Raw genomic sequence first — 25,197 nt, 5'->3', positions numbered from 1 at the left:
CTGCGTGGGTTGCCTCCGAGGTGCTCCGGTTTCCTCCCACAGTCCAAAGATGTGCAGGTTAGGTGGATTGGCCATGCTAAATTGCATTTAGTGTCCAGAAAGTTTGGGTGGGGTTACTTGGTTACAGGGATAGGGTGGAGGTGTGGGCTTAGGTAGGGTGCTCTTTCCAAGGGCCGGTGCAGACTCGATGTGCCGAATGACCTTGTGCACTGTAGATTGTATGTTTCTAACCAGAGGCCCAAGATCAGCGAGGGACCCAGGCCACCATTCAAGAGTTTGCTTTGCGGGTTCCCTGCTTGGCGACTGACCTACTCACCGTTGGTTGAATGCCAGAGGTGTGATGTGACCGTTAAATGGGCATTAATTGCTCGAAGGCCTCAATTGGCATCAGAGTGAGAAAACCATCCACAAGCCTTCTGGTCCCTTCGGGGCAGAGGTGCTAAGGCAGCGGGGAGCACACCTAGTCCCTTCGGGGCAGAGGTGCTAAGGCAGCGTGGAGCACACCTGGTCTCTTCGGGGCAGAGGTGCGAAGGCAGCGGGGAGCACACCTGGCACCCTCCCGCCCAATTAAATGTTTTCCGGTCTCTAAATTCTCCTTGGAGGCATTAAATTCCATCCCATACGTTTGTGTTTCAAGAGGCTCACCGTGAATACTGACAAGCCTGACAAGTAGAGTTTGTAATACTTTTTGCCTTCCACCCAGTAAAATACAATGCAAGTAACCCTTCTTTGTCTAAATTCGTCTCATCTCAGAGCTTCCTTTATTTTTTATCTTCCATGTTGGATTTGCAGCATTTGCTGAAGATACACAGATTTCATTATTCCCTCCTCTTCTAAAGATATTACTCCTGTTCCTCATTAATTTCCAAGGGCATTTGTAGCTGTTTTGAAAGGTCATCAAGGTAGTGTTATATCAGGGTGGTTATTTCCATTGTTCTGTCTCCTATGAGTGTTATCTAAATAGATGGCCATTCACCATGGTCTGGGTTCTTACCAATATACCAGCCACAATAACTGATGTTACAGTCTGAGGCTAGTGCCAAAGCACTTAAAATATTCCTCTGTCTCCCAGCAATACAAAACCCACCATTCATCATTTGTTCAGTTACTCATTAGCTCAACCTGAGAGGCTTAAACCACCCCCCACCCCCAGTAAATTTGTAAATGCTTTCTCCTCTCTTGTGCTTCTCCTGGTTTGCAGGTTCTGCAGCAGTAAGATGAAAGCTGCAAATGCCATGCTGCATCACTTGGATCAAATTCACCAACAGGAAAATCAAATTTGCACCAATGGGCTACATCCTGGGTACTGTAGGCCTCCAGCTGCAGGATGCCCATCTAACCATTTCTTCACAGACCTTATGTGAAACTTTCCAACTAAAGATTCTAGTCATCTTCTCAAAGCAAATCTCTTCAACAAACTTTCAGTCACTACTCCCAAGTCTCCTAGTTTTTGAAACATTAAAGATCCCAGAGAAATGCAAGCTGCCAATCAATGAGTTGTATTGAATTAGAATATGATCCAATTTTCTGTTCTTTGCTGGCTGTGCATAAGTTGACTGCCATGTTTCCTACTTTGTGACTATGTTTCAAAAAGTATTTCATTGGCTATGAAGTGTGTTGAGACAACTTGAAGTTGTGAAAGTGGTATATAAATGGAAGTCTTTCTTTCTACTTAAATACTATTTGCACAATACTTTCAGCATAACCTAGGAACACTCATGTCCTCTCACCATTATTGGTTTAGATGCTTCTGGACAGGCAGTCGGCAGTTTGGGTTCCTCTTTTATAAAAATTGCTGGAGCCTACAACAAAATAAGAAGCTAGTTATGACAATGACAGTAAAGGGGAAAGCAAAAGATGAGGGCTGGGTAGAAGAGATAAATTCATAAGTAGTTAAATCAGACAATAGGGCAATATACAATAATTGAAACGTTAACAATTAGATACTGAAAATGTAATTTGAAGTCTAAAATCTGTTATACAACACAAATAAGAATTATCACAAGAGCACTTGCCTAGTTTAACAGTTTTTGCAAATTTTGCTGTCATTTCAAATCAAACAGATTACAGCAGTTTATGCCTAAGAGACTGCCATAAGGACAGATCAAATTTTATTCTCTTTCTGCTCCATTAAGCAATCCCAGAAACTGCTCCCTGTTTCTTGCAAAAAGCACATATTTACATCTAAATCCAGTCATACCATATTGTGACCAGAGTTATACAAACTGGACACCATAATCTTCCATTGGCTAGAAGAGGCAGATTGATGACACAAGATCAATTATAAATCAAGTCTGTGTGTGACCAAGACTTGGATTCCCAGGGCACAATTTCAAAACTTGCAGATGATACAAAACCAACAAGTGTCGGTGAACTACGTGGAGGATAGTGACAAGGCATCCAGAAGACATAAGCCAGATGGTAGACATGTGGCAGATAAATTTAAGTGATACATTTTGATAAGAACCACAAAGAGAGGCAATAAAGGGTACAATTATAGAAAGGGTGCAGAAACAGAGAAGCCTGGGGATGTATATGTGCATAAATCATTGAAGGTGGTAGGGTAGACTGAAGATTAAAAAGGCATATGCTATGCTTTGCAAACAGAGGAGCAGAGCATAAATGCAAGAAAGTTATGAGCCACCTTTATATAAAACAGTGGTTTTGCCTCAACTGAAGCGTTGTGTCTAATTCAGAGCACCGTCCTTTAGGAAGGATGTGAAATCTTTAGAGAAGGTGGAGAAAATGTTTATGAGAGTGGTTTTGGGGTGAAGGAACCTCGGTTTATAGGGATAAATTAGAGTATCTGGAGCTGCTCTCCTTAGGAAAAGGTTGAGGGGAGATTTGATGGAAGTGTTCAAAATCACAAAAAGAGCTTAAGACATAGGAGTAGAATTAGGCCATTCGGCCCATCGAGTCTGCACCGGCTCTCGGAAAGAGCACCCTACCCAAGCCCACATCTCCACACTAACTCCATAACCCAGTAACCCCACCCAACACGAAGGGCAATTTTGGACACAAAGGGCAATTTAGCACGGCCAATCCACCTAACCTACACATCTTTGGACTGTGGGAGGAAACCGGAGCACCCGGAGGAAAACCACGCACACACAGCGAGAATGTGCAGACTCTGCAGACAGTGACCCCAGTAATATGTTCCTCATCCCCATTCTCCTGCCTTTCCTCCATAACCCCTGATCCCCTTATTAATGAACAAATTCCCTGATTAATCAAGAACACCAGATTTGTGCTCGAGGTGCTGTTACCTACAGGATTACAGACCAATATCCGGAAGGTGGAATTAGACAGAATAGTTCTTTCTGAGAACGTAAGAACTAGGAGCAGGATTAGGCAATTTAACCTCTCGAGTGGATCCAGCTTTCAATACGATCATGGCTGATCTCATTACGGCATCAACTCCACCGTCCTGTCTGTTCTCCTCAACCCTTCAACCCATTACTAATTTAAAATCTGTAACTCCTCCCAGCATCCACCGCACGCTGGAGTAGCTAATTCCAGAGATTCATGACCCTTTGGGAGTAGTAGTTTCTCCTCATCGGTTCTAAATTTGCAACCCCTTATCCTGAGACTATGACCTCTCATTCTAGAATGTCCCAGAGGAGGAAGGATCTGCTTTAAGTCTACTTTATCCATACCTTTGACCATCTCTACTTTATCCATACCTTTTATCATAGTTCTAGAGACAGCAAATACAAAGAAATGGTTACCGTTGTGGAAGGGTAAAGAACCAGGAGAACACCTATTTAAAGTCATTGGCAAAAGAAACAATGGCAAAATGCAGAAGATTAAAAAAAAAATGTAGCAATCATTTGTAAGATTTGAAATACACTTCCAAGTGTGTTCTGGTACAGATTAAATTCTGGATCTCAATAGGGAATTTGATGAGCATCTGAAAACAAATAACTTGCATAGCTGCAGGGAAAGTATATCACCTGAGCTGTTCTTGCAAAGAGCTGGCTCAGACGTAATGGGCCAAACAGCCTTCTTCTATGCTATAACCATTTTTTATATACTGTCATCATAGAATTCAATCCTAGAATCCCAATAGTGCAGGTGGCCATTCAGTCCATCATAAAAACATAAGAACTAGGTGCAGGAGCAGGCCATCTGGCCCCTCGGGCCTGCTCCGCCATGCAATGAGATCATGGCAGATCTTTTGAGGACTCAGCTCCACTTTCCGGCCCGAACACCATAACCCTTAATCCCTTTATTCGTCAAAAAACTATCTATCTTTATCTTAAAAACATTTAATGAAAGAGCCTCAATTGCTTCACTGGGCAGGGAATTCCATAGATTCACAACCCTTTGGGTGAAGAAGTTCCTCCTAAAATCAGTCCTAAATCTACTTCCCCTTATTTTGAGGCTATGCCTCCAAGTTCTGCTTTCACCCGTCAGTGGAAACAACCTGCCCGCATCTATCCTATCTATTCCCTTCATAATTCTATATGTTTCTATAAGATCCCCCTGCATCCTTCTAAATTCCAACGAGTACAGTCCCAGTCTACTCAACCTCTCCTCGTAATCCAACCCCTTCAGCTCTGGGATTAACCTAGTGAATCTCGTCTGCACACACTCCAGCGCCAGTACATCCTTTCTCAGGTAAGGAGACCAAAACTGAACACAATACTCCAGGTGTGGCCTCACTAACACCTTATACAATTGCAGCATAACCTCCCTAGTCTTATCCCTCTGGCAATGAAGGACAAAACTCCATTTGCCTTCTTAATCACCTGTGTCATGTGAGAGTACCTTTAAGAAGTGGATGTTTAAGCAATGTACCTTTAAGAAATGGAGCTGATCATATTAGTGAAGTCAGAGGGTGGGGGGGGAGCTGAGCTCACTTCTGCTTTTTGAGTTTCAGTTTGAGAACGCAGCTGGGAGTGTCTGTGTATTTTGCTGTGAGCTGCATGAAGAAACACAGAGCTGGTCTGTTGATTTTGGCAATCCAAAGACTATAAATATATTGAATGTAACTTAATGTGCTCCCATTTTTGAAGGTTTGAAGTCTTTTGGATGTTTAAAGGAACAGTTTGAAGGATTATTTAGTGTTGTAGTCTTTTGGGGATATCTTTGAAGTAATGGGTGTTAAGATATTCAATGTTTCTTTTAAAAGGGTTAACTTGAGTTCATAGAATAAACATTGTTTTTTTTTTTAAAAACCACGTGTCCATTTCTGCTGTACCACACCTGGAGAGTACTCCGTGTGCTTCCCACACCACAATCTATTACAAGTTGTGGGTCGGTTGAACTCCATGAAACACTTTGGGGTTTTGTAAACCCGGACCCATAACAATTGGGGGCTCGAGGGGGATAAAAGTCTATCAATTGGATTGGCTTAACAAACTTAAAAGCAGTGAGGGGTGAGCATATTGTGGTTGCTTTTCAGGTGTGGTATTTTAGTTTAAGTGGGGAGTGTGTTGTGGACAATGGCTCTTTCAGAGGCTCAGCAGTTTTTGGGGGTGGACACAGTAACACGCAATACCTTACGGACAGAGACTAAACGCAGACTGTTAGATTTGGCAAAAGCATTGCAGTTAACTTTGCCTGGCAAAATGCGAGAAGATGAGGTACTTAGCTGAGCATTTAAATTTGCCTGAGATATATTCTGGCTCATTAGAAATGGCAAAGCTCCAGTTGCAGATTAAGCAATTTATAGAATCATAGAAGTTTACAGCATGGAAATAGGCCCTTCGGCCCAACCAGTCCATGCCGCCCAGTTTTTACCATTAAGCTAGTCCCAGTTGCCCGCACTTGGCCCATAACCCTCTATACCCATCTTACCCATGTAACTATCTAAATGTTTTTTAAAAGACAAAATTGTACCCGCCTCTACTACTACCTCTGGCAGCCCATTCCAGACACTCACTACCCTCTGAGTGAAGAAATTGCCCCTCTGGGCCCTTCTGAATCTCTCCCCTCTCACCTTAAACCTATGCCCTCTAGTTTTAGACTCCCCTACCTTTGGGAAAAGATGTTGACTATCTACCTTATCTATGCCCCTCATTATTTTATAGACCTCTATAAGATCACCCCTAAGCCTCCTACGCTCCAAGGAAAAAAGTCCCAGTCTATCCAGCCTCTCCTTATAACTCAAACCATCAAGTCCCGGCAACATCCTAGTAAATCTTTTCTGCACTCTTTCCAGTTTAATAATATCCTTCCTATAATAGGGTGACCAGAACTGCACACAGTATTCCAAGTGTGGCCGCACCAATGTCTTGTACAACTTCAACAAGACGTCCCAATTTGAACATGAAAAAGAATTAAAGCAGCTTGACTATGCAATGAGAGAAAAAGAAAAAGGAGAGAGAAGAAACAAAGAAAGAGATAGAGAGGAAAAATAAAAGGAGAAGAAAGAAACAAAGAAAGAGATAGAGAGGAAAGGGAAAAAGAGAGAGTTTGAACTTCATAAAATGGCTATGAAACATGAAAATCAGTTAAAATTGGCAGACGCAAAGGGAAACATACAGTTAGATGAGATTGATGAGGACAGTGAGACAGAGCGTCATAGTCGAAGACTATGGGGATCTATTTAAATATGTCCAAGCATTGCCAAGGTTTGACGAGAAGGAGGTTGAAGCCTTTTTCATTTCATTTGCGAAGGTAGCTAAACAAATGAAATGACCACAGGACATGTGGGTATTACTGATTCAAACAAAGCTGGTAGGTAGAGCTAATGAAGTGTTTGCATCACTACCGGAGGAGGTATCTGGAATGTATGAGGAGATGAAAAAATCCATCTTGGGTGCATATGAGCTAGTGCCTGAAGCTTACAGACAAAGGTTTAGAAATTTCAGGAAAGAATTTAGTCAAACATACATGGAGTTTGAAAGGCTCAAACAGAGTAATTTTGATAGGTGGATAAGGGCTTTGAAGATAGACCAAACGTATGAAGCTCTCAGAGAAATTATACTTTTGGAGGAGTTTAAAAATTCAATTCCTGATGTAGTGAGAACTCATGTGGAAGAGAAGAAGGTTAAAACTGTGAGATTAGCAGCAGAAATGGCAGATGATTATGAATTAGTTCATAAATCAAGGCTTGGTTTCCGACATCAGTTTCAGCCGGTGAGGGATAGAAACTGGGAACATGAGAAATGGTAACGGTAAAGGTGATCTGATGGGAGATAATAAAGAGAGTGTACCTCAGGTTTAAAAGGAAATCCAAGAGGGTGGAATAGAAATAAAAAGTTTCAAATGTTTTCACTGTAATAAACTAGGCCATGTAAAGTCACAGTGTTGGTGGTTGAAGAAAAGCACTGGGAAGGCTGATGTGGTAAAACAGGATAAGACAGTGGGATTTGTTAGAGTGGTAAAGGAAAGCCCAAGGGAAGCGAAGGAGGTGCAAACGATTGTACAACCTGTTCAAGAAGTAATTGATATGAAGGTGCCAGATGACTTTAAAGAATTTACTTGTGTGGGTAAAGTTTACTCATGTGTATCAGGAGGAGCAGGTAAAGAAGTCACCATTTTAAGAGATACAGGAGCTAGTAAATCTTTAATGGTAAGAGATGAGGAATTATGTAGTTTGGGAAGAATGTTGCCAGAAAAGGTGGTAATATGTGGAATTCAGGGTGAGAGGAGTAGCATTCAATTATATAAGGTAAGGTTGGAAAATCCAGTAAAGAGTGGTGAAGTGGTAGTGGGAGTAATAGAGAAACTATCTTGTCCAGGAATACAGTTTATCTTGGGTAATGATATAGCTGGATCGCAGATGGGAGTGATGCCTACTGTGGTTGATAGACCAGTGGAAAGTCCAGACAACTGAAGAGTTGAAGGACGAATATCCTGGGATTTTTCCGGATTATATAGTAACAAGGTCACAAAGTCACAGGTTAAGACAAGAGGAGAAATCAAAGAGTGAAGATGAAGTTGAAGTGCAATTATCAGAAACGATTTTTGATCAAATAGTTGAAAAAGAACAAGAACAGGTGGAGGATCAGGCGGATATTTTTAGTTCAGGAAAATTGGTGGAGTTACAACAGAAAGATGTAGAAATAAAGCGGATGTATCAGAAAGCATACACGGAAGAGGAATCTGCATGTATACCAGAGTGTTAATACCGTAAAAGTAATGACTTAATAAGAAAATGGAGACCTTTACATATGCAGGTGGATGAAAAATGGGCAGAAGTTCATCAAGTAGTATTGCCGGTAGGGTATAGAAAGGAGCTGTTGCGAGTGGCACATGAGGTACCAGTGGGAGGTCATTTGGGGATAAGGAAAACTCAAGCTAAAATCCAGAAACATTTTTATTGGCCTGGACTACATAAAGATGTAGTTAAATTTTGTCAATCATGTCACACATGTCAAGTGATAGGGAAACCTCAAGCAGTGATAAAACCAGTGCCCTTAATACCCATTCCAGCATTTGAGGAACCTTTAACAAGGGTCCTAATTGATTGTGTAGGGCCGCTTCCTAAAACAAAAAGTAGGAATCAATATCTTTTGACTATAATGGATGTATCTACTAGGTTTCCAGAGGCCATTCCAGTACGTAATATTACAGCTAAAAAGATTGTGGAGGAGTTACTTAAATTCTTTACTAGATATGGACTACCCACAGAAATTCAATCGGATCAAGGATCAAATTTTACCTCAAAGTTATTCAAAGAAGTTATGGAAAGCTTAGGAATAAAACAATTTAAATCAACTGCGTACCATCCAGATTCGCAGGGAGCGTTAGAAAGGTGGCATCAGACATTAAAGACAATGTTGAGGGCTTATTGTCAAGATTATCCAGAGGATTGGGATAAAGGAATTTCATTCGTACTGTTTGCAATTAGGGATGCACCTAATGAGTCAACCAAATTCAGTCCTTTTGAACTAATTTTTGGTCATGAGGTAAGAGGACTACTTAAATTGATTAAAGAAAAATTGGTGGGTGAGAAATCAGAAATTACACTATTGGATTAAGTGTCAAATTTTAGGGAACAATTAAACAGAACAGGTGAATTGGTTAGACAACATTTGAAAGTTGCACAAATGTGATGAAACGGGTAGTGGACAAGAAATCCAAAGTTCGTAGTTTTGCCAGTGGAGATAAAGTTTTACTGTTGTTACCAGTGGTAGGGGAGCCTTTAAAAGCTAGGTTTTGTGGAACGTATCAGACTGAAAGGAAATTAAGTGAGGTGAAATATGTGGTTAAAAACACCAGATAGAGGGAAGACTCACAGAGTGTGTCATGTGAATATGCTTAAAAGGTACTTTGAAAGGGAAGGAGAGAAAAAGGAGGTTTTAATGATTACAAACAAAGAAATGTACAGCACAGGAACAGGCCCTTCGGCCCTCCAAGCCCGTGCCGACCATGCTGCCCGACTAAACTACGATCTTCTACACTTCCTGGGTCCGTATCCCTCTATTCCCATCCTATTCATGTATTTGTCAAGATGCCCCTTAAATGTCACTATCGTCCCTGCTTCCACCACCTCCTCCGGTAGCGAGTTCCAGGCACCCACTACCTTCTGCGTAAAAAACTTGCCTCGACATCTACTCTAAACCTTGCCCCTCTCACCTTAAACCTATGCCCTCTAGTATTTGACCCCTGTACCCTGGGAAAAAGCCTCTGACTATCCACTCTGTCTATGCCCCTCATAATTTTGTAGACCTCTATCAGGTCACCCCTCAACCTCCGTCGTTCCAGTGAGAACAAACCAAGTTTACTCAACCGCTCCTCATAGCTAATGCCCTCCATACCAGGCAACATTCTGGTAAATCTCTTCTGCACCCTCTCTAAAGCCTCCACATCCTTCTGGTAGTGTGGCGACCAGCATTGAACACTATACTCCAAGCGTGGCCAAACTAAGGTTCTATACAGCTGCAACATGACTTGCCAATTCTTATACTCAATGCCCCAGCCAATGAAGGCAAGCATGCCGTATGCCTTCTTGACTACCTTCTCCACCTTTGTTGCCCCTTTCAGTGACCTGTGGACCTGTACACCTAGATCTCTCTGACTTTCAAAACTCTTGAGGGTTCTACCATTCACTGTATATTCCCCACCTGCATTAGACCTTCCAAAATGCATTACCTCACATTTGTCCGGATTAAACTCCATCTGCCATCTCTCCGCCCAAGTCACCAAACAATCTAAATCCTGCTGTATCCTCTGACAGTCCTCATCGCTATCCGCAATTCCACCAACCTTTGTGTCGTATGCAAACTTACTAATCAGACCAGTTACATTTTCCTCCAAATCGTTTATATATACTACAAACAGCAAAGGTCCCAGCACTGATCCCTGCGGAACGCCACTGGTCACAGCCCTCCAATTAGAAAAGCATCCTTCCATTGCTACTCTCTGCCTTCTATGACCTAGCCAGTTCTGTATCCACCTTGCCAGCTCACCGCTGATCCTGTGTGACTTCACCTTTTGTACTAGTCTACCATGAGGGACCTTGTCAAAGGCCTTACTGAAGTCCATATAGACAACATCCACTGCGCTACCTGCATCAATCATCTTTGTGACCTCCTCGGAAAACTCTATCAAGTTAGTGAGACACGACCGCCCCTTCAGAAAACCATGCTGCCTCTCACTAATACGTCCATTTGCTTCCAAATGGGAGTAGATCCTGTCTCGAAGAATTCTCTCCAGTAATTTCCCTACCACTGAAGTAAGGCTCACCGGCCTGTAGTTCCCTGGATTATCCTTGCTACCCTTCTTAAACAGAGGAACAACATTGGCTATTCTCCAGTCCTCCGGGATATCAACTGAAGACAGTGAGGATCCAACGATTTCTGTCAGGGCCTCAGCAATTTCCTCTCCAGCCTCCTTCAGTATTCTGGGGTAGATCCCATCAGGCCCTGGGGACTTATCTACCTTAATATTTTTTAAGACGCCCAACACCTCGTCTTTTTGGATCTCAATGTGACCCAGGCTATCTACACACCCTTCTCCAGACTCAACATCTACCAATTCCTTCTCTTTGGTGAATACCGATGGCAATGTATTCATTTAGTACCTCGCCCACTTCCTCTGGCTCCACACATAGATTCCCTTGCCTATCCTTCAGTGGGCCAACCCTTTCCCTGGCTACCCTCTTGCTTTTTATGTACGTGTAAAAAGCCTTGGGATTTTCCTTAACCCTATTTGCCAATGACTTTTCGTGACCCCTTCTAGCCCTCCTGACTCCTTGCTCAAGTTCCTTCCTACTTTCCTTATATTCCACACAGGCTTCGTCTGTTCCCAGCCTTTTAGCCCTGACAAATGCCTCCTTTTTCTTTTTGACGAGGCCTACAATATCTCTCGTTATCCAACGTTCCTGAAAATTGCCGTATTTATCCTTCTTCCTCACAGGAACATGCCAGTCCTGAATTCCTTTCAACTGACACTTGAAAGCCTCCCACATGTCAAATGTTGATTTGCCCTCAAACATCCGCCACCAATCTAGGTTCTTCAGTTCCCGCCTAATATTGTTATAATTAGCCTTCCCCCAATTTAGCACATTCACCCTAGGACCACTCTTATCCTTGTCCACCAGCACTTTAAAACTTACTGAATTGGGGTCACTGTTCCCGAAATGCTCCCCTCCTGAAACTTCTACCACCTGGCCAGGCTCATTCCACAATACCAGGTCCAGTGCCGCCCCTTCCCTAGTTGGACTGTCTACATATTGTTTTAAGAAACCCTCCTGGATGCTCCTTACAAACTCTGCCCCGTCTAAGTGCCTGGCACTAAGTGAGTCCCAGTCAATATTGGGGAAGTTGAAGTCTCCCATCACCCTGTTGTTTTTACTCTTTTCCAAAATCTGTCTACCTATCTGCTCCTCTATCTCCCGCTGGCTGTTGGGAGAACAGAAGAACTAGGAGCAGGAGTAGGCCATCTGGCCCCTCGAGCCTGCTCCACCATTCAATGAGATCATGGCTGATCTTTTGTGGACTCAGTTTCACTTTCCGGCCCGAACACCATAACCCTTAATCCCTTTATTCTTCAAAAAACTATCTATCTTTATCTTAAAAACATTTAATGAAGGAGCCTCTACTGCTTCACTGGGCAAGGAATTCCATAGGTTCACAACCCTTTGGGTGAAGAAGTTCCTCCTAAACTCAGTCCTAAATCTACTTCCCCTTATTTTGAGGCTATGCCCCCTAGTTCTGCTTTCACCCGCCAGTGGAAATAACCTGCCCGCATCTATCCTGTTTATTCCCTTCATAATCTTATATGTTTCTATAAGAATCCCCCCTCATCCTTCTAAATTCCAACGAGTACAGTCTCAGTCTACTCAACCTCTCCTCGTAATCCAACCCCTTCAGCTCTGGGATTAACCTAGTGAATCACCTCTGAACACCCTCCAGTGCCAGTACGTCCTTTCTCAAGTAAGGAGACCAAAACTGAACACAATACTCCAGGTGTGGCCTCACTAACACCTTATACAATTGCAGCAGAACGTCCCTCGTCTTAAACTCCATCCCTCTAGCAATGAAGGACAAAATTCCATTTGCCTTCTTAATCACCTGTTGCACCTGTAAACCAACTTTTTGCGACTCATGCACTAGCACACCCAGGTCTCTCTGCACAGCAGCATGTTTTTATATTTTATCATTTAAATAATAATCCCTTTTGCTATTATTCCTACCAAATTGGATAACCTCCCATTTGTCAACATTGTATTCCATCTGCCAGACCCTAGCCCATTCACTTAGCCTCTCCAAATCCCTCTGCAGACTTCCAGTATCCTCTGCACTTTTTGCTTTACCACTTATCTTAGTGTCGTCCGCAAACTTGGACACATTGCCCTTGGTCCCCAACTCCAAATCATCTATGTAAATTGTGAACATTGATCCCTGAGGGACACCACTAGCTACTGATTGCCAACCAGAGAAACACCCATTTATCCCCACTCTTTGCTTTCTATTAATTAACCAATCCTCTATCCATGCTACTACTTTCCCCTTAATGCCATGCATCTTTATCTTATGCAGCAACCTTTTGTGTGGCACCTTGTCAAAGGCTTTCTGGAAATCCAGATATATAACATCCATTGGCTCCCCGTTATCTACCGCACTGTTAATGTCCTCAAAAAATTCCACTAAGTTAGTTAGGCATGACCTGCCCTTTATGAACCCATGCTGCGTCTGCCCAATGGGACAATTTCCATCCAGATGCCTCGCTATTTCTTCCTTGATGATAGTTTCCAGCATCTTCCCTACTACCGAAGTTAAGCTCACTGGCCTATAATTACCCGCTTTCTGCCTACCTCCTTTTTTAAACAGTGGTGTCACGTTTGCTAATTTCCAATCCGCCAGGACCACCCCAGAGTCTAGTGAATTTTGGTAAATTATCACTAGTGCATTTGCAATTTCCCTGGAGTAAACCCCCAACATTGTGACTGCACCCTTCTTATTCCTGATCTCTACCCATATAGCCTCACTGCCCTCTGAGGTGTCCTCCCGTAGTACAGCTGTGATATCCTCCCTAACCAGGAGCGCAACTCCGCCACCCCTTTTACATTCCTCTCTATCCCGCCTGAAACATCTAAATCCTGGAACGTTTAGCTGCCAATCCTGCCCTACCCTCAACCAGGTCTCTGTAATGGCAACAACATCATCGTTCCAAGTACTAATCCAAGCTCTAAGTTCATCTGCCTTACCCATAATACTTCTTGCATTAAAACATATGCACTTCAGGCTGTGTTCAGCAACTTCACCCTGTCTGCTCTTCCTCAGAGCCACACAGTCCCTATTCCCTAGTTCTCCCTCAATGCTCTCACCTTCTGACCTATTGCTCCCGTGCCCACCCCCCCTGCCATACTAGTTTAAACCGTCCCGTGTGACACTAGCAAACATCGCGGCCAGGATATTTATGCCTCTCCCGTTTAGTTGCAACCCATCCTTATATAGGTCACACCTGCCCCAGAAGAGCTCCCAGTGGTCCAGATAACGGAAACCCTCCCTCCTACACCAGCTGTTGAGCCACATGTTTAGCTGCTCTATCTTCCTATTTCTAGCCTCACTGGTATGTGGCACAGGGAGTAATCCCGAGATTACAACCCTAGAGGTCCTGTCTTTTAACTTTCTGCCTACCTCCCTGAACTCCTGCTGCAGGACCTCATGCCCCTTCCTGCCTATGTCGTTAGTACCAATATGTACAACGACCTCTGCCTGTTAGCCCTCCCCCTTCAGGATGCCCTCTACCCGTTCGGAGACATCCTGGACCCTGGCACCAGGGAGGCAACATACCATCCAGGAGTCTCTTTCACGTCCACAGAAGCGCCTATTTGTGCTCCTGACTATAGAGTCCCCTATTACTATTGCTCTTCTGCGCTTTGACCCTCCCTTCTGAACATCAGAGCCAGCCGTGGTGTCACTGCTCTGGCTGCTGCTGTTTTCCCCTGATAGGCTATCCCCCTTGACTGTATCCAAAGGGGTATACCTGTTCGAGAGGGGGACAACCACAGGGGATTTCTGCACTGACTGCCTGCCCTTTCTGGTGGTCACCCATTTCTCTGCCTGCACCTTGGGTGTGACCACACTTATATAACTGCTATTTATGACGCTTTCCGCCACCTGCATGCTCCTAAGTGCATCCAATTGCTGCTCCAACCAAACCATGCGGTCTGTGAGGAGCTCCAGTTGGGTGCAGTTTCTGCAGATGAAGCCATCCAGGACGCTGGAAGCCTCCCGGACCTGCCACATCTCACAGTCAGAGCACTGCACCCCTCTAACTGACATTGCGTCAATTAATTAGTAAATTAAAATTAAAAGTTAAAACAATTTTTTAAAAAAAGTTACTGTTAACTATCTGTTTCCTAGCACTAGATTTCTACTATAAATATGTGAAAGCTAAATATAGTACTCTCCGATCTCTGGCTTAGATATCCCTCTAAATTATAATTAAGTAATTATGTTTAATTAGTTACCAATGCTTAATTTTTTTAATTTAGTGTAGATTCCCAACCAGCCACTCAGGTCACAGCTTTTCTGTTATGTCACTTCAGTGCCCCCCCCCCACACACACAATTTGAAAAGGTAATAAAAGTAAAAATGAGTAAAAATCACGTACTTACCTTCTGAGGGTCTCAGATGTTCTCAGGTTCTCTTGACAGAGACTGCTCCTCCTCCTCCGAACGGCTCCCAAAACTAGGCCACGATCTTTTTAAATCTCCCCTCCGACTCGCAGCTCCCGCGCTTTTTAAATCTCCACTCTGACTTGCAGCTCCTGCGCTTTTTAAATCTCCGCTCCAACTCGCAGCTCCCGCTCTTTTTAAATCTCCGCTCCGACTCGCAGCTCCCGCGCTTTTTAAATCTCCACTCCGACTCGCAGCTCCTGCGCTTTTTAAATCTCCGGTCCAACTCGCAGCTCCCGCTCTTTTTAAATCTCCGCTCCGACTCGCAGCTCCCGCGCTTTTTAAGCATTTTGGAAGGTCTAATGCAGGTGGGGAATATACAGTGAATTGCAAGGGACTCTGTGATCAGATTGAACTGAAGTATCTGACTTTAAAGAGAAATGCCGAGGCGTAGAGGAATGGATGGATCGTGCAGAGACTTTCTTGTTCAAAGAGACTGTCAATCGAGAAGGATTTCGGTTGGAGGATGAAGAACGGAAAACAAAAATGGACTATATTATTATACCTGTTTGCGTGTGTTGTTTTTTTTGAACCGGTAAATGTTTTTACTGTGTGCATTTCTTAATTGATGGTGCAAAGGTGAAAAATGAAACCATCTTGAAGTTGATGGTTTATTTCTTTTCTTGGGGGGGGGGGGGGGGGGAAGGTGTCATGTGAGAGTACCTTTAAGAAAAGAATGTTTAAGCAATGTACCTTTAAGAAATGGGGCTGATCATATTACTGAAGTGATGTCAGAGGGTGGGGGGAGCTGAGCTCACTTCTGCTTTTTGAGTTTCAGTTTGAGAACACAGCTGGGAGTGTGTGTGTGTTTTGCTGTGAGCTGCATGAAGAAACACAGAGCTGGTCTGTTGATTTCGGCAATCCAAAGACTATAAATATATTGAATGTAACCAAATGTGCTCCTATTTTTGTAGGTTTGAAGTCTTTTGAATGTTTAAAGGAACAGTTTGAAGGATTATTTAGTGTTGTAGTCTTTTGGGGTGACCTTTGAAGTAATGGGTGTTAAGATATTCAATGTTTGTTTTAAAAGGGTTAACTTGAGTTCATAGAATAAACATTGTTTTGTTTTAAAATCCACTTGTCCATTTCTGCTGTATCACACGTGGAGAGTACGCCGTGTGCTTCCCACACCACAATCTATTACAAGTTGTGGGTCAGTTGAACTCAATGAAACACTTTGGGGTTCTGTAAACCCAGACCCACAACACATGTAAACCAACTTTCTGCGACTCATGCACTAGCACACTCAGGTCTCTCTGCACAGCAGCATGTTGTTAATATTTTATCATTTAAATAATAATCCCTTTTGCTGTTGTTCCTACCAAAATGGATAACCTCATATTCCATCTGCTAGACCCTAGCCCATTCACTTAACCTATCCAAATCCCTCTGCAGACTTCCGGTATCCTCTGCACTTTTTGCTTCACCACTCATCTTCGTGATGTCTGCAAATGTGGACACATTGCACTTGGTCCGCAACTCCAAATCATCTGTGTAAATTGTGAACAATTGTGGGCCCAACACTGATCCCTGAGGGACACCACTAGCTACTGATTGCCAACCAGAGAAACACCCATTAATCCCCACTCTTTGCTTTCTATTAATTAACCAATCCTCTATCCATGCTACTACTTTCCCCTTAATGCCATGCATCTTCATTAGGTGCCACACAACCTTTTGTGTGACACCTTGTCAAAAGCTTTCTGGAAATCCAGATGTATCACATCCATTGGCTCCCCGTTAACTACCGCGCTGGTAATGTCCTCAAAAAATTCCACTAAATTAGTTAGGCACGACCTGCCCTTTATGAACCCATGCTGTGTCTGCCCAATGGGACAATTTCCAACCAGATGCCTCGCTATTTCTTCCTTGATGATAGATTCCAGCATCTTCCCTACTACCGATGTTAAGCTAACTGGCCTATAATTACCGGCTTTCTGCCTACCTCCTTTTTTAAACAGTGGTGTCACGTTTACTAATTTCCAATCCGAGTCTACACTGACCCTCTGAAAGAGCACCCTACCAAGGCCCACCCCTTCGCTCTGTCCCTGCATCCCCACCTAACCACAGAACACCAAGGGAGAATCTAGAATGGCCAATCCACCTAACCTGCACATCTTTGGACTGTGGGAGGAAACCTGCACAGACATGGGGAGAATGTGCAAACTCCACACAGACAGTTACCAAAGGTTGGAACTGAACCTGGGTCCCTGGCACTGTGAGGTAGCAGTGCTAACCAGTGTTCCAACATGGTGCAAATTGAACATCATGACCCCAACGACCCCACATGCCAGTAAATCTACAGCCTCTCGTTGAAGCAAAACAAAAAGCAGAAAAATGCCCCAGACTAATTCAGGGAGTGTAATGAGGAACTGTGCTTTTTTTTTTTTGGGGGGGGGGGAGAATTATGTTGATATTGTATAGGTAAATAAAGCAGCGTATGTGTATCCAGGTTTAATTAAACAGGTTGTAGGTTACTAGAGACAGATCGCCTGTCAGTGCTCAGACATGCATGGTTAAAAGGTGTTAGGTTGATGCATTTGTAAACTGAGGTTATAAGTAAAGAGGTTGGATCGAAAATATGCATCGTGAGATAAGTGGGTAACTTGTTTTATTCAGTTGCTGAATTTCAGAAGGGAGTTCAGAAGTGACGAGGAACATTTAAGGTTTCATGAGTAAATGGGAGGAAATGTATTAAATTTTATTGACCCAAAAATAAAAGCAAAATAGAAAACATGAAAGATTTTTATATTTGGAGGTTATGGTCAAAGCGATGTTTGAGGACAATGTAACCAGAGATGAAAGGGGAAAATGATAAGGATGGATGTTTAACTCAGTTGGAGTGGCTGTGGGGGGGGGGGGGGGGGGGAGAAGCCTTAAAGACCCGCTGTTTGTTTGTGTACTGCTGCAGAGCTGCAAGTTTTAAATTGGAGGTGGCCACCCAATCTTAAGCCGGAAGTGTCTTTGTTTTCGAAAAACAGTTTGTTTCTGTACCTCCTTTTGAAATTCAAAATCTGAGAGGAAATGTTTAAGAAGTCGTACGGTATACCTCTAATAAAGTGACAATAATTCCTTGACTTGGGTGGCACGGTAACACAGTGGTTAGCATGGTTGTTTTACAGCGCCAGGGTCCCAGGTTCGATTCCCGGCTTGGGTCACTGTCTGTGCGGAGACAGCATGTTCTCTCCGTGTCTGCGTGGGTTTCCTCCGGGTGCTCCGGTTTCCTCCCACAAGTCCCGAAAGACGTGATGTTAGGTAAATTGGACATTCTGAATTCTCCCTCAGTGTACCCGAACAGGCACCAGAGTGTGGCGACTCGGGGCTTTTCACAGTAACTTAATGGCAGTGTTAATGCAAGCCTACTTGTGACAATATTAAAGATGATTATTGGATATTTATGGTTGAAAATCTATAAAGGGGTTGTTGCCAAGAAGGTAGGCAACAGGGGGGGGAGTAACCTTACGGTGTGCTTCACTTTTCTTTCAATTTTTATAATTCTAATAGGTGTTACTGAAGTTCTAAGGGCTAGTACTGGGGTTTGTAGCTCTTCTTCCTTGTTTTCGTAATTAAAAAGAGGTCTATGATCATTGAGTCAGACTTCACGTTGATGTCTTGCTTGTTGTGGTTGTATCAGGAGGGAAAAGGATTTGGAAATGCCTTTCCAAACCACGAAGAGGATAAAACATCCTAGACCACTGGCCATGAGACACATCATGCAACATCTGCCTAACTATTCGATGCTGTGATATCTGCTATAGTAATCCTTACAGCATATTAATATATAATGCATTGCTTTCATTGTAAATTTCATAATGTTCCTGCTAATATAGAAAATAAAGCACATCATATTATCCCCAATAGTAGGTTAAGTACATTTTTCTAAAAATAGTTGGCACAAAGCAGGGAGTTACTTCCCAGGTTGCTTCAGACTACCTTCGCTCTTCTATTTGGAGAGGAGGCCAAAGATCTGACCTCGGACACACCATCACACTTTACGATTTTTGATCAGTGAAATGAAAGCCTCTGAAAGCAGTTATTCTTCTTACGCACCCCAGAATAAGTATCTTAATATAGGAATACCAAAATGACATTTGATTCTGATTTTACTCATGCCAGTGACTGCAATAATTCTAATTGGTCAATGTAACATGCCCAAGACAGATATTGTTAAATCAGATATCAACAGAATAAGGCACGTCAGCTGGCAAAAGTGTTAAGGGCAATCTCTGGAATAACGTTCTTCAACTTTCTAACTGAAATCATATGGTCCTATTATTTCTTGTAGGCCAACATGAAAATGGAATGAAAACAAAAGGTTCTTGGTGCCTTTTCTTAAGCTCTGAAGACAATGTTCACAACCCAAGGTAATCACTTCTTCTCATTCATGTTAAACTCACCCATGGGACCTGTGCAATGCTCCAATTATTGTCAGTTTCTAGATGCCCAACAACTGCTTAGCTTTAGAAGGCACCAAGCGTCAACCCTGTATTTCAGGAGTGGAGTCAGCTGTAGGTGTCAAATCCAGCACCATAACCTCGGTCTATTCCACCCTTCGGCTTAATCTCAACCTCATAATCGTAGTCCTTATTGCACCAACATACAATATCCCAACTGGAGTACACCTACAGTCTGAGTGTGAATGAATTTGCACCATATTAGAGGCAATGTTGCATTCTACAAAAATATTTTGGAAACTAGACCAAGGACAAGCCAACTGAATCAATTTAAGAAATTGAGAGAGGAAAATGTCCTTGTACTATATGGATTTCATTCAAACCCGGGTCCAAGTTGACAGGACAATATTCCAATCAACTGTCATGTTCAGCATTCTATCCTTTCACTCAAGCTGCAGACATGATCAGACCGTACTGCAGGCAAACGTAAACACTAGTAGGGATGATCAATACACGCGCACAATTCTACCCCAAACTCAGGCCTGCATAATTTCACTTTAAGCATCTTGGACCTTTGTTTAACTGTGCATAATTTACATCTAATAGTTATGGTTTGTATCAAATTTTACTCTACCATAATACTGTTAGCGCGATAGACTCACCTGTACTTCATCAAGACTCATACTGATATCTTTACTTGCTTTTTGATCGATATTTCTTTTCTGAAAGAAAAAGTTAATGTTGTAAAATCATTCCATACAACATAAAGCACAGAAACATTTGACACAGTTTATGCTCTACACAAGTCCTGTCACCCTACTCAGCATCTCTCTCGCTCCCTTTCTCCCACAGGTATCCATCTGGATTCCCCTTAAGTGTATCAATGTCATTGGCCCCAACTACCCCATATAGTAGCAAATTTGACACCCTAAACTCCCTCTCTGGATAAAGATGTTTCAAATTTATTAGTTAGTATCTGATATGTGATCTTTTCAAGCCAGCAAAGCAGTACACTATTTTTGAAATATATTAAAACATAGGAACAATTTTCTACAATTTTTTAAAGAAGCAGATATGGTTAGAGGACAATTGGCAGATAATTTATTTTCACTTGGAATCATCTATACTTCATTGTGAAACTGGCATTAGATTACCATCAAGTTGAAACAAATTACTATACGTGATCAGAAAGCTTTGTATTTACATGCCAATTTTCATAAACACTGGACGTCTCAAAGAGCTTCAACAGCCATGCAGTAGTTTGGAAATGCAGTGATTGTTGCAATGTTGGAATGCCGGCAGCCAATTTGCACACAGCAAAACAGCATCATGACAATGACACAATGATCTGTTTTTGCTGTTGCCGATTGAGGGAAAAATATTGGCACGTACACTGGGGTAACTCCCTATTCTTTTTCAAAATAGTTCCATGAAATCTGCCTGAGAGAACAGGTGGGACCTCGATTTAACATCTCATCCAAAGAACAGCACCTCTAATAATGCAGCAATTCCTTCAGTGCTATCCTAGAGTACCAGTCTTGATTTTTAGGCTCACTTCCTGGAGTGGCATTCAAATGTGGAACCTTATCACTCAGAGGCAAGGGTGTTACCTAATTTAACTCGCACATAAATGGTCAGGTTTCTTTTGTCATGACACCCTGGGCTGGGGCCCGGTGAATTCCAGCCCCGCTTGATCCGGAGTCGCAACACGGGTGAAATTAAATTTTATTTTAATACCTTGCAGCTTTGATTGAGTTAAATTGACTACCATCACCAGGTTTGTACCATCTAAACAAAATTAATTTTTTATTATAGTGCAGCCATCTGGGGTGGCCACGTCCCGATTACAAAATGGACACTTGCAAAGAATGGGGAAAATTGGACAATACTAAGAAACAAGCAGGTGCAAGCTCTGTCTGTTGATTAGAACCTTAAACTCTCAGACAGGACAGAAACTGCCACGCAATCTACATACTAATAAGCTATCCCCGGGGACAAAAGGGAAACATTTAGATACACATTGTTAAGGCAGACTAGACTAAGACAAAGCAGACGAACGGTCACCAGGACACGCCCAGCAATCAGGGAACCACCGCTCTATTGGAGGAAGATCGATATGACTGATTGGGAATGACCCAATTAGTTGAGGCCAAGTTCAAGGCCTGCCCAAAAGCGCGCGAAGCCCTTTTTAGTGTAAAAGATATTCCCCAAGGGAGAATCTTCTTCCTTTGGCTTTGTCTCTCAGCGAAGAGAGAGACCAGCCTAGCAGCTGTAGCCACCTAAAATGGCTGATTCCCTATTAATTTGGCCAAAACCCGATATAAAATGGCTAACCAAAAAGGCTGATGGGAAAAGCAACCAACAGGACACAAACGGACAGCTGCAGACAGAATAGCATATTCGGCTCTGGGGAAGTCGGCCCAGATCGATACCTACGACTATTAGCAGCACATCAAGACATCTGCAGTTTAATCGGCTATCCCCGGGAACAATTGCAACATATTAGCAATTGAATGCCGGGCCAGACCTCTCGGCGCCTGCAGTGGCCGAAACAAAGACAGGTGAACGACCACCCCCCCCCGATCGAGGAATCGCCCCATTATTGGAGCATATCGAACCCAGTGATTGGGAACAAGTCCAATCACTTGGGACTCAGGGTCAAGGGTCGCCCCGAGAGGCGGGAAGCTCCTGGGCCCTATAAATTGAGGGGCCAAGTTCAGATCTCGCGCTCTCTCCCTTCTTCTCCTGCTCGCAACCTTCGCAAGAACATCGACCAGAAACAGGAAGTCTGACTCCAGCGATCGCTACCCAATAGAGATTCCTAGCCATCGACCCGTATCAGCCTTTTGAATCCCGCAGGCCAGATCCAATTCGATAAACCATTCGTTTCCCTGACCTGGTGGGCCATCCCCAAAAGTTAAGTATTGGCCAGTAGTGGTAGGTTTTGATATAGATAGTAGGATTATTGTGTAAGTATTGATTGCTGTACATAATAAATGACCATTGGTTTCAATCTTACTAAGCGGTGTGCTGACTTATTAATCATAATTCGAGCTTGAACCACGTGGCGGTATCAGAAAGATACCTGGCGACTCGTGAGCAAAGGTGACATTATCAGAGCTAATAAAACTAAGGCTAAAAGGAGCAACATAATTGGCGACTCCGCCGGGACCCGACATAGAAGTGGAAAACCACTCCGAGAGAACCCCAGAAATTTGAATAGAATCCAATTGGAAACAAAAAAAAAAAAAAACCCACAAGTGTTCAAGCGGTTCTGGTTAATAATTCACAATTCGGAAGTGTGTGTATGCATGCGTAACTAACAGGGCTATAAGGTAAAACTGATAGATTTTGTTGCGTCAAAACTGTCGGAAGTCGGTATTTTCGGAAATTAGCGCAAGCCGTACCCTCATCTACGACACCACCTTAGCCTCCTGTTCCAAATTTGAACGTAGCAAGCAGATAAGAGAGATGGCCATGCAGGCAATGCAACGCCTCATGAACCCCGAAGAATTTGCGGTCGCACCGATCAGCAGCAGTAAAGTGGGACAGTGTCCCATTTGGGAAGTGGAAATTCGGATATTTCTACAGGGTGAAGGATGGCCCTTGTGGAGCGGTTCCTGTAATAACGAGGACTCAGGTCCCGGGAGTATAGGGCATACTTGATGGGCGAACATGAGTGAAATTCGTAAGAAAAGCTTAGCAAAAGCGCGCAAGCCGATGGCAATCGTGTCCTGTATGGCACAATTGCGAGGCACAGAGGAGGTCATTAGGACGTTCCGGAAAGAAATAGAAGGCATACATCGTATGAGCAAAATCGATGTATGCGAGATGGAAAAAGAGAACCTGGAATTGAAAAGGCAGTTAGAAGTCAAGGACGAAGAGGTGGCTGACGCCAAACGGGGTCACCAGTCTTGTCTGGCGCAGTTAAGCAGTTTTCAATCCCAGTATGAGAAGGCTTATCAGGACACGCAGCGTGCAGTCCTGGTTAAGAAAGAGACAGAGAAGCAGGTGGAGACGCTACAGAAGCAATGTAGTGATCTCAAGGCAGCCTTGAGGGCGCTCCACGCCGCAACCACGGAACAAAGGCAGAGTACCTTAGACCATGCGAAGTGACGAAAGCAAATTGCAGACCTGCAATCAATGCTTTCTGTCCAAAAGGGATTCCAAGACACCTTTGGGGAAAGTTTAGAACAGGAAGACGGCCCTGAATGGGAAGAATTGCAGGAGACAACGCAGATATGTTCAGGGAACATGTGCGCAGGGAAAGCCCCAAAGGAGGAAAGCACCCCCACCCCCCACACATGAGGTAATACAGGCTCCCATGAACCCTGTAACAACCCACCACACCGCCACAGCAGACGAGGCGGAAATCTTATATTCCACCCCCCTCACAGTGACCCAATTACGGGACGCGTGAGCTAAAATCACACCGTTCCTCCCCGCTTCAGACCCACACCATTTCTTTGCCACCGTCAAACATCAGGCAACCTTGTACGGCCTGGATGAGAAAGAGCAGGTAAAGCTCACGGTCCTCAGCTTAGACCCATCGGTCGCAGCTGCCCTTCCCGACCCACAGAACGTAGGAGGAGGCACCCTTGCAGAAATGCATACCGCGATCCTGGATGCGATCGGGTATAACCGGGGCGACCCCGTAGATGGCCTAAATAAGTGCAGACAGAAAAAGTCTGAACACCCCACAGCGTTCGCAGCACACTTGTGGATTCACTTTGAAGCCGTTTTCGGAAGCGTAGACCGTGCCCATTTGTCCGCAGACAATATGGCCAAATGGACCCGCAACCTTATCTCCCATGCCACGGAAGCAGGACAGAATGCCTGTAGCAATTATGACCCCTCGGAGGAGGCTCATAATGAGAAGTGGGTGGTCAAAAGATTCTCCCGCGTTTGGGAACAGTCGGCTCGCAGTAAACCCGCAGCTAGAACCCCCGAGGAAAAACAAGCCGCCGCAGACAGTAAGAACCACTCTTCACAACTCCGCCTGGGTAAACGAGGGAAAGAGCAGCCCCCCAGCAAAACCGCAAGAATGCTACAATTGCGGACAATTGGGACATTTTGCCAAAGAATGCAAGGCCCCTAAAAAACCACAGAGAGCCCAACAGACAGGTACTTTCAATAAGAAAAAGGCAGAGCCCATACATAGCGTTAGTGCCCAGTCCGATCAGACAGACTTGACTGGAACGGACTGACGGTGTACAGGCTCCCCCAGTTGGGTCTGCGATACCCTTTGGGATAGGTCAGGACGACCCGTAGTCGCAGCAAAGGACAGCCGATCGAGCTTCTCTGGGACACAGGAGGGTCCCGCACAACCTTAAATTCCTCCACCCTTGGTAAGGACACGTGGCCCACTACAGCCACTATCACCCTCAGCGACTTCACCGGCCACTCACAGCAGGGACACATCACAACCCCTGTACCCATCCAAATCGGAACCATTAATACAAAACACCCCGTAGTGTTAGTCGACCTGCCCCCAACAGCGGAGCACATTTTGGGGATCAACTTCATGAATTCTCACCACCTCTCTTTCGATCCAGTCAACGAGTGTGTCTGGAAGATGGCGAAATCCGCTAGAGCCCTTGCCACGCTCAATATAGGGGATTATATGAACAAAATTAGCGCAGTAGGCGAGTTTTGGTTCAACCCCACCACACTCAGCATGGACCACCAGGTTAGGGCAGTCCTGCAAAAAAACAGGGCAGC

The 25,197-nt window shown here is 43.8% G+C and overlaps 1 protein-coding gene across 7 annotated transcripts in view; it reads right to left on the bottom strand.

Moving 5' to 3' along the window:
• Positions 1–25,197, bottom strand: part of brd9 (bromodomain containing 9) — a 109,308-nt gene that overhangs the window by 21,552 nt on the left and 62,559 nt on the right. For all 7 annotated transcript variants that reach the window (XM_072509855.1, XM_072509850.1, XM_072509849.1 and 4 more), the window contains exons 13-14: positions 20,139–20,198; positions 1,731–1,802 (exon numbers count right to left, since the gene is read on the bottom strand). In XM_072509855.1, the coding sequence (XP_072365956.1) occupies positions 1,731–1,802; positions 20,139–20,198 (132 nt within the window). The remainder of the gene's footprint in view (positions 1–1,730; positions 1,803–20,138; positions 20,199–25,197) is intronic.

Source organism: Scyliorhinus torazame, chromosome 6 (genome assembly GCF_047496885.1).
Source record: "Scyliorhinus torazame isolate Kashiwa2021f chromosome 6, sScyTor2.1, whole genome shotgun sequence".
NCBI lineage: Eukaryota > Metazoa > Chordata > Chondrichthyes > Carcharhiniformes > Scyliorhinidae > Scyliorhinus > Scyliorhinus torazame.
The sequence above is the reverse complement of the archived record's forward strand: the minus strand, read 5'-3'. Positions and strand labels throughout refer to the sequence as shown.